The 9,483-nt window shown below is 71.1% G+C and overlaps 2 protein-coding genes across 4 annotated transcripts; both read left to right on the top strand.

Annotated features, from left to right (window-relative positions):
* Positions 1 to 78: 78 nt before the first annotated feature.
* On the top strand, positions 79 to 2,994 carry LOC141734679 (uncharacterized). Its single transcript, XM_074566745.1, has 3 exons — positions 79 to 174; positions 1,458 to 1,883; positions 2,865 to 2,994. Exons 1-3 carry the CDS (start codon positions 120 to 122, stop codon positions 2,987 to 2,989), a joined length of 606 nt encoding a protein of 201 aa, XP_074422846.1. The 5' UTR covers positions 79 to 119; the 3' UTR covers positions 2,990 to 2,994.
* Positions 2,995 to 5,159: 2,165 nt separating this feature from the next.
* Positions 5,160 to 8,722, top strand: LOC141734652 (uncharacterized). 3 transcript variants are annotated; one of them, XM_074566690.1, is made up of 5 exons: positions 5,160 to 5,303; positions 6,387 to 6,471; positions 7,476 to 7,656; positions 7,870 to 8,004; positions 8,329 to 8,722. In XM_074566690.1, exons 1-5 carry the CDS (start codon positions 5,173 to 5,175, stop codon positions 8,394 to 8,396), a joined length of 600 nt encoding a protein of 199 aa, XP_074422791.1. In that variant the 5' UTR covers positions 5,160 to 5,172; the 3' UTR covers positions 8,397 to 8,722. The 3 variants fall into 3 exon arrangements, with proteins under 3 accessions (XP_074422791.1, XP_074422789.1, XP_074422788.1); XM_074566688.1 differs by having other exon boundaries at positions 6,294 to 6,471; XM_074566687.1 differs by lacking the exon at positions 5,160 to 5,303 and having other exon boundaries at positions 5,327 to 6,471.
* Positions 8,723 to 9,483: the final 761 nt, after the last annotated feature.

The following is a 9,483-nucleotide window of genomic DNA, read 5'->3' as shown; positions in this document are numbered from 1 at the left end:
GGGGGGGGGGGTGTCCTGTGTCGTGTGTGTCGTGTCCCCCCCCCCCGGCTCCCCGTCCTCGGTGCCGCCCCCTCCCGCCCCGTCCCGCCCCCCCCCGGCCCCGGAGCCGCCGCCCGGCGATGTGGGCGCTGCTGCTGCCCCTGGGGCTGGGCTCAGCCCTGCTGCCCCCCCGCGGTGGGTGCCGGGGGGGCCGGGGGGGTATCGGGGGTGCTGGGGGAGCCAGGGGTGCAGGGGCCTCCGGGGGCTGTGGGGTGCAGGGGGTGCTGGGGGGTCCAGGGGGCAGGGGGGTGCTGGGGGGTGTAGGGAGTCCGGGGGGTGCAGAGGGTGCTGGGGGGGGTCCATGGGGCTCTGGGGGGCGATGAGGGTGCTGGGGGGTGAAGGAGGTCGGGGGGGGCTCTAGGGGGCTGGGGGGTGTTGAGGGTGCTGAGGGGTGCGGGGTGTCCGGGGGGTGCAGAGGGTGCTGGGGGGGGTCCATGGGGCTCTGGGGGGCGACGAGGGTGCTGGGGGGTGAAGGAGGTCGGGGGGGCTGTGGGGTGCAGGGGGTCCGGGGGGTGCAGAGGGTGCTGGGGGTCCAGGGGGCTCTGGGGGGTGTTGGGGGTACCGGGGGGTGAAGGGGGTCCAGGGGGCTCAAGGGGGCTGCGGGGAGCTGAGGGTGCTGGGGGGTCCAAGTGTCCAGGGGGCTCTGGGGGGGCTGTGGGGTGCAAGAGGGTGCAGGGGGTCCGGGGGGTGCAGAGGATGCTGGGGGGGGGGATGTCCATGGGGCTGTGGAGGGCTGTGGGGCGATGAGGGTGCTGGGGGGTGCAGGGGGTCCGGGGGGTGCAGAGGGTGCTGGGGGGGGGGTGGTGGTGCAGCGTCTCTGGGGGGGTCTTGGGGGGCTGCGGGGTCCGGGGGGCGCTGCGGGAGACGGCGGGGCTCTGGGCTGGGGGAGGAGATGTCGCCGTCCCTGTCCCCGTCCGGTCCCGTCCCCGAGCCGCGGTGGTGACGGTCCCCGAGTGTCCCGCAGTGGCGAGTCCCCGCCATGGCCACGCCGTAGGACAGTGACAGTCCCCAGGGTCCTGTGGCACCGTCCCCGGTGGCCATAGGACAGTGACAGTCCCCGGGGTCCCACAGCAGTGTCCCCCATGGCTGTAGGACAGTGACAGTCCACAGGGTCCTGTGGCACCGTCCCCGGTGGCCGTGGGGTGGTGACAGTCCCCAGGGTCCTGTGGCAGCGTCCCCGGTGGCCGTGGGGTGGTGACAGTCCCCAGGGTCCTGTGGCAGTGTCCCCCATGGCCGTGGGATGGTGACAGTCCCCAGGGTCCTGTGGCAGCGTCCCCGGTGGCCATGGGACAGTGACAGTCTCCAGGGTCCCACAGCAGTGTCCCCCATGGCCGTGGGATGGTGACAGTCCCCAGGGTCCCCCCATGGCCATACTCCTGGTGCGTGCCAGCGCCGGTGACAGTCCCCGTTGTCCCCAGGCTCCCCAGCGCTGGCCCCTCGCGGTGTCCCAGCCGAGCCGGCCGCGGGCCGCGGTGACAACTCGGGGGGCTGCGACCTGTGTCACAGCCCCCACCGGGGCCGGGCTCAGGCCAACGGCACGTTGGGTGCCAGCGTCACCCTGGGGTGCCCGGTGGCGGGTGCCCCCCTGGGCCAGCTGCGAGCCGTGCACTGGCACTTCTGGGGTGACCCCGAGGGGGTCGGTGCCGCCGTCTGCAGCCAGAGCCACGGCCCCCCCCGCTGCGGCCCACCCTACGGTGACCGCGCCACCCTGCTGGGCCCCCCCGGCCCCCCGGGGGTGCTGCTGCTGCTGCGGCGCCTGCGGGAGGAGGACGCCGGCACCTACAGCTGCCTGCTGCTGGGCGAGGGCGACTGCGCCTGCGGGGACGTCACCCTGCGCCTGGGGGGTGAGTGGTGGCCGTGGGGGGGGGGGTCTCACCCCGGCCTCGGGGGCTGCGGGGATCAGGGGGAGCCCCTCACCCTGGCTATGGGGATGGGTGGGGGGGGAGCCCCTCACCTTGGCCTCGGGGCTGCATGGATCAGGGCGGTGGGGCTGGGGGAAGCCCCTCAGCTTGGCCGTGGGGCTGCGGGGATGAGGGGGAGCCCCTCACCTTGGCCTCGGGGCTGCGGGGATCAGGGCGGTGGGGATGGGGGGGAGCCCCTCACCCCGGCCTCGGGGCTGTGAGGATCAGGGGGAGCCCCTCACCCTGGCTATGGGGATGGGGGGGGGGGAGCCCCTCACCTTGGCCTCGGGGCTGCATGGATCAGGGCGGTGGGGCTGGGGGAAGCCCCTCAGCTTGGCCGTGGGGCTGCGGGGATGAGGGGGAGCCCCTCACCTTGGCTTCGGGGCTGCGGGGATCAGGGCGGTGGGGATGGGGGGGAGCCCCTCACCCCGGCCTCGGGGCTGCGGGGATCAGGGCGGTGGGGATGGGGGGGAGCCCCTCACCCCGGCCTCGGGGCTGTGAGGATCAGGGGGAGCCCCTCACCCTGGCTATGGGGAGGGGGGGGGAGCCCCTCACCTCGGCCTCGGGGCTGTGGGGATCAGGGGGAGCCCCTCACCTTGGCCTCGGGGCTGCATGGATCAGGGCGGTGGGGATGGGGGGAGCCCCTCACCTTGGCCTCAGGATGGTGGGGATGGGGGGGGGCCCGGGGGGTGGGGTGGGGGTGGGGGGGGGCAGCAGGAGCCCCTCACCTCGGCCTCGGGGCTGGGGGGGCTGGGGGGGGCGGGGGGGGGGGCGCAGAAGGAGCCCCTCACCTTGGCCTCGGGGCTGAGGGGGGGCTGGGGGGGAGGCGGGAGGGGCACAGAGGGTGCCCCTCACCCCGGCCTCGGGGCTGCGGGGTCCTGGGCAGCCCCTGAGGTGGTTCCTTCCCCCCCCCCCCACTCCCAGGTGCTCCCTGCGACCCCCCCAGCTCCAGGGCCCCCCCCCACGGCGGCTTCGGCCTCAGCGTCGTCATCCTCCTCCTCCTCCTCCTCCTCCTGCTGCTGCCGCCGCCGCCGGCCCGCGGGCTGTGACACGGGGAGCGCGTGTGCGCGCACACGCGTGTGCGAGGGAGCGCGTGTGAGTGTGAGTGCACACAGGGGTGTGAGCGCGCACGTGCGTGAGAGGGCACATGTGTCTGGGAGCGCACGCGTGGGAGTACACACGTGTGTGTGAGTGCACGCGCGTGTGTGAGTGTGCACACGCACGTGAGCGCGCACGCGTGTGAGCGTAAGCATCCGTGTGAGTGCACGCGTGTGAGTGGACAGGTGTGAGAGTGCACGCGTGTGTGAGTGTACGCGTGTGTGAGTGCACGCGTGTGTGAGTGCACATGTAGGGCTGCGTGCGTGTGTGCGACTGCCCACGTGTGTGAGTGCACACGTATGTGACTACACACATGCGAGTGTGCGTGAGTGCACGCATGTGAGTACACATGTCTGACTGCGTGCGTCTGTGAGTGCACACGTGTGTGTGAGTGCACGCATGTGCATGCGCACGTGAGCGACTGCATGCGTGTGTGAGTGCACACACGTGTGTGAGTTCGCGCATGTGGCTGCACGTGTGTGTGAGCGCCTGTGTGTGTGAGCGCACACACGTGTGAGCGCACGCATGTGACTGCGCGTGTGTCCGTGCGTGTGCGTGTGTGTGAGTGCATGCGTGTGTGTGAGCGTGCACATGTGCGTGAGTGCATGCGCCTGTGAGTGCACGTCTGACTGCGTGCGTGTGTGAGTGCACACACGTGTGTGAGTGCACGCATGTCATTGCGCACGCGTGCGACTGCATACGTGTGTGAGTGCACGCATGTGACTGCACGTGTGTCTGTGAGTGTATGTGTGAGTGCACGCGTGTGAGTGCGTGTGTACTACTGCAGGCGTGTGTGTGAGTGCCCGCGTGTCTGTGAGTGCGTGCATGCGAGTGCGCGCGTGCGACTGTACACACGCGTGTGAGCGCACACATGTGACTGCGCGTGTGTCTGTGCGTGCGCATGAGCGCATGCGTGTGTGTGAGTGCACACATGGGAGTGCACGCGTGTCTGAGTGCACACGCACACCGGCGCGTGCGAGTGTGCACGGGGGGTTGCGTGTGCGAGGGTCGAGGCACGCATGTGTGGGGGTGTGTGTGTGTGCGCACGTGTGTGTGTGTGTGTGTGCGCACACGTGTCGGGGGGTGCACGAGGGTGCCCGGCCCCGTGTGACCGCGTGTGCACGGGGGCTGCGCCTGCCGCCTGCCGGGGCACACGCGTGTGTCACCCCCCCACGCGTGTCACCCCCCCCCCACGCGTGTCACCCCCCCACGCGTGTCACCTTGATGGTGACAGCAGGGGACAGCCCCAGCCTCCTTGGCCACCCCCAGGGACCGACCACCCTCCCTAGGGGGCTACCAACCCCCCCCCCCCCGGCTCCTGTCCCCAAGTGTCCCCAAGTGTCCCCAAGTGTCCCCAGTGTCCCCGTCCCTTGTGTCCCTGTCCCTGATGTCCCCAATGTCCTCCGTGTCCACAGCGTCCTTGTCCCAGTGTCCCCCGTGTCCCTGATGTCCCTTTCCCTCCTGACCCCGGTGTCCCCATCCCTGGTGCCACTGTCCCCGGTGTCCCCAGTGTCCCCTGTCCCTGCAGTCCTTGATGTCCCCGATGTCCCCATCTTTGGTGTTCCCAGAGTCCCTGTCCCTGATGTCCCCAGTGTCCTCCTTGTCCGCAGTGTCCTTGTCCCAGTGGCCCCCAGTGTCCCCTGTGTCCCTGATGTCCCTCTCCCTCCCGACCCCGGTGTCCCCATCCCTGGTGCCACTGTCCCCGGTGTCCCCAGTGCCCCTGTCCCTGCTATGTCTGATGTCCCCAGTGTCCCCCGTGTCCCTGCTGTCCCTGTCCCTGCTGTCCTTGGTGTCCCCGATGTCCCCGTCCTTGGTGGCCCTGATGTCCCCAGTGTCCCCCATGTCCCCCGGTGTCCCCCCCCCCCCCCCCCCCAATTGACCGTGGGGTCCCCAGCCCCGCCCGGGCCCGATCCTGCCCACGGTGGTGGCACCCGCTGTCCCCAGGGTGCTGGCGCCCTGACAGGGGACGTTGCCCGGGACCCTGGCTGTGTCCCCTGCGCCCCCCCCCCCCCCCCCACCTTGTCACCATGGGGGGGGGGGGGGGGAGGGGGACACCAGCGGGGACAAGCTTTCGCCGCGTCAGCGCGCGGGTGGCGGCAGCACCCAGAGCCTTCCCCGCATTGTGTCCCCGACAATGGCACTGCCACGTGCGCCCCCCGCCTCCACACCCCCCCCCCCCCGCGGCCCCTGTCCCCACCCCGGGGCGACAGAGGGACAGAGGGACAGGCGGCCATGGGCCACCCGGCCGGCGGGTGCTGAGGGCAGGTGAGTGGCCGGGGGTGGGCGCCCCGGGGCGGGGGGTGTGGGGGGGGTGTCTGTCCCCAGTGTCCCCACCCGCCTCCCAGAGGTGCCACCCTTGGGTCCCCCCCACGGTGTCCCCACCGTTGTCCCCAGCGATACCACCCAGTGTCCCCTGGAGGTGCCACCTCCCCGTGCCCCCTACCCCTGGAGATGTCCCCAGGGCTGTCCCCAACATCCCCTGGACATGCCACCCCCGGGTACCCCCCTACCCCTGGAGATGTCCCCATGGGTGTCCCCAACATCCCCTGGAGATGCCACCCCCGGGTACCTCCCTACCCCTGGAGATGTCCCCACCGTTGTCCCCAGTGTCCCCTGGTCCTGCCACCCCTGGGTACCCCCATGTCCCCTGGAAATGTCCCCATGGGTGTGCCCTGGAGATGTCCCCCCCGGTACCCTCTGCCCCTGGAGATGTCCCCATGGGTGTCCCCAACATCCCCTGGACATGCCACCCCCGGGTACCCCCCTACCCCTGGAGATGTCCCCACCGTTGTCCCCAGTGTCCCCTGGTCCTGCCACCCCTGGGTACCCCCGTGTCCCCTGGAGATGTCCCCACTGTTGTCCCCAGTGTCCCTTGGAGGTGTCACCCTCAGGTACCCCCATGTCCCCTGGACATGTCCCCATGGGTGTCCCCAACATCCCCTGGAGATGCCACCCCCGGGTACCCCCCTACCCCTGGAGATGTCCCCATGGGTGTCCCCAACATCCCCGGGAGATGCCACCCTCAGGTACCCCCGTACCCCTGGAGTTGTCCCCACAGTTGTCCCCAGTGTCCCCTGGTCCCGTCACCCCTGGGTACCCCCATCTCCCCACGGTTGTCCCCGGTGTCCTCTGGAGATGTCACCCCCTGCTACCCTCTATCCCTGGAGGTGTCCCCACGGGTGTCCCCACCATCCCCGGGCGATGCCACCCCCGGGTACCCCCATGTCCCCGCTCTTGTCCCACGTGTCCCCGCAGCGCAGGGGGATGCCGACGGGGGGGGGGCTGCTGTGCGGGGCCAGCGGCCTGGCCCTGCTCCTGGCCGCCACCGCCACCCACTTCTGGCTGCAGCGCCGGGCGCCCGGTGGCACCGCCAGCCTCGGGCTGTGGCACGTCTGCCTCGGGGGACACTGCCAGCCCCAGCCCGGCACCCCGGGTAGGCACCGGGGAGATGAGCTGTGCCTGGTCTCTGCGGGAGGAGGTGGGGGAGTCACTGCTGCACTGAGCTGTGTCTGGTCTCTGTGCGGAGTCACTGCTGTGCTGAGCTGTGTCTGGTCTCTGCAGGGGGTCACTGCTGCGCTGAGCTGTGCCCCGTCTCTGCAGGGCGGGGATGGGGGAGTCACTGCTGTGCTGAGCTGTGTCTGGTCTCTGCAGGGTGGGGACGGGGGGGTCACTGCTGCGCTGAGCTGTGCCCGGTCTCTGCAGGGTGGGGACGGGGGGGTCACTGCTGTGCTGAGCTGTGCCCGGTCTCTGCAGGGAGGGGTTGGGGAGTCACTGCTGCACTGAGCTGTGTCTGGTCTCTGCAGGGGGTCACTGCTGTGCTGAGCTGTGCCCGGTCTCTGCAGGGTGGGGATGGGGGGGTCACTGCTGCACTGAGCTGTGCCCGGTCTCTGCAGGGAGGGGTTGGGGAGTCACTGCTGCACTGAGCTGTGTCTGGTCTCTGCAGGGGGTCACTGCTGTGCTGAGCTGTGCCCGGTCTCTGCAGGGTGGGGATGGGGGAGTCACTGCTGTGCTGAGCTGTGCCCGGTCTCTGCAGGGAGGGGTTGGGGAGTCACTGCTGCGCTGAGCTGTGTCTGGTCTCTGTGCGGGGTCACTGCTGTGCTGAGCTGTGTCTGGTCTCTGCAGGGGTCACTGCTGCGCTGAGCTGTGCCCCGTCTCTGAAGGGTGGGGTTGGGGGGAGTCACTGCTGCGCTGACCTGTGTCTGGTCTCTGCAGGGGGTCACTGCTGTGCTGAGCTGTGCCCGGTCTCTGCAGGGAGGGGTTGGGGAGTCACTGCTGCACTGAGCTGTGTCTGGTCTCTGTGCGGAGTCACTGCTGTGCTGAGCTGTGTCTGTTCTCTGTGAGGGGTCACTGCTGTGCTGAGCTGTGTCTGGTCTCTGCGGGCAGGGCATGGGCGCAGCATCCTGGGCATGCACTTGCTCAGGGTCCCGTGTCCCCCAGGTGTCCCCAACACGTGTGTGTGTGTTCCCCCCCCCCCCAGCCTTATGGGAGGCCACGCGGGTGCTGATGCTGCTCTCGGTGCTCACCGCCGCTGCCGGCCTCGCCCTGGGGCTCTCCGCTGTGGCCAGCGCTGCCCGGCGGGTGCGTGCCCGCGTGGCCGGCATCACCCTGCTCCTGGCTGGTACGTGGGGACAAGTGGGAGGGGCGGGCTGGGGCATGGGGGCCTCAGGGACTGTCTCAAGGGGAGTCACTGCTGCACTGAGCTGTGCCCGGTCTCTGCATGCTGAGCTGTGCCCGTCACTGCTGCCCTGAGCTGTGTTCGGTCTCTGCCTGCCCAGCTGGGGCTCACAGGCTTGGCCACCCCGTGCCGCTGACCCGTGCCCTCTGCCCGCAGGTCTGCTGGCGCTGCTGGGGCTGGCGGTGTACACGGCCGGCACGCTGAGCCTGCTGGGGCCGGCCCGCACCGCCTGGCGCTTCTCCTGGTCCTACATCCTGGGCTGGGTCGCCGTCGTCCTCATCGGCTCAGCAGGTAGCGGCATCAACAGGGTCCGGTCACGGTTGCGCTGAGCTGTGCCCGGTCTCTGCAGGGAGGGGATGGGGAGTCACTGCTGTGCTGAGCTGTGCCCGGTCTCTGCAGGGAGGGGATGGGGAGTCACTGCTGCGCTGAGCTGTGTCTGGTCTCTGCAGGCAGGGGATGGGGAGTCACTGCTGTGCTGAGCTGTGCCCGGTCTCTGCAGGGCTCAGCTGGGCCTGGCCACATCCTGAGGGCACCCAAGGGTGGGGGGCAGCAGGGAGGGGCCCCCACACTGAGCTCCCCCCACACCCCACGACCTCCTCTCTTCGCCCCCCCCAGGACTTTTCCACCTCTGTGCTGCCGCCAAGGACCCGTCTCCGGAGAGTTCTGAGGTGGCGGGTCCCTGAGGGGCCCCGGGCACCTCGGGGAGCCCCCGCTCCCCCCTTTGCCCCCACCATCCTCCCCACGGGAGGCGGGGGGGGGCACCCCGGAGTGCGGGTCACTGCTGTGTTGAGTTGTGCCCAGTCACTGCTGTGCTGAGTTGTGCCCGGTCTCTGCAGGGTTGAGCTCCCGCTGCGCTCTCCCCCCCACCACCCGCCTCGCCCCCTTTCGTCCCCCCCTCCCCCCCGACTCTTGCTGTGCCAATAAACTGCCATCCCCCCCTCACACCCCCCCAACCCCCCCCGCCCCGGGCTGCCCTGTGCTGTCCGGTGGGATTTGGGGGGGCCCCGAATTTTGTGTGTGTGTGTGTGTGTTGGGGCGGGGAGGGGGGGGGGGGGGATGTCGGTGCCAGCCCACAGCCCCTCCCCCTTCCTCTGCCCCACAGCTTTTGGGCACAAACGAGGATGTTGGGGGGGGGGATCACACCCAGCGGGGGTCTGGGGTGGGGGGGGAACTGGGAGGGACATGGGGATTAATGGGAGACCGTGGGAGAGGGGGAATGGGCTGGGAGGGGCGCGGGGGGGGTCACCGGGGGCGGGGGGGGGGGGGGTGTCACCGGGAGCCGCTGCCTGACGCGGGAGGGGGGGGGGGAGGAGGAGGGAGAGGAGCTCCCGGGTGGGCCCCACCGCGCCCCGCCGGTGACCGTCGCCCCTTTAAGGCCGCGCCCCGGACCCCGCCCCTGCCCCTACCTGCCGGACCGGTCCGCCCCGCCCGGCCCCACCCCCTCAGACCACGCCCCCCCGGGCCACGCCCACGCTCTCCCCCCTCCCCCCCCCCCCCCTCCCGCCCCCCCCCCCCCCTCCGTCCCGTCCCGGCTCCGAGCGGCTCAGCACCGGCCCCTCCGCCGCGCTCGGCCCGGAGCCGCCCGGTACGGCCCGGAGCGGGCCCGTTCGGCCCGGCGAGGCGAAGCTCGGCCCGGCCCGGCCCGGTCCGGTTCGGTTCGGGTCGGTTCGTCCCGTCCCGGTTGGTCCCGGTTCCTCCCGGTTGGGTTGAGTTGGGTTGGGTTCGGTTCATCCCGGTGCAACCCGGTTGGTCCCGGTTGGTCCCGGTTCG

This window comes from Larus michahellis, chromosome 24 (assembly GCF_964199755.1).
Source record: "Larus michahellis chromosome 24, bLarMic1.1, whole genome shotgun sequence".
NCBI classification, from domain to species: Eukaryota; Metazoa; Chordata; class Aves; order Charadriiformes; family Laridae; genus Larus; species Larus michahellis.
The sequence above is the reverse complement of the archived record's forward strand: the minus strand, read 5'-3'. Positions and strand labels throughout refer to the sequence as shown.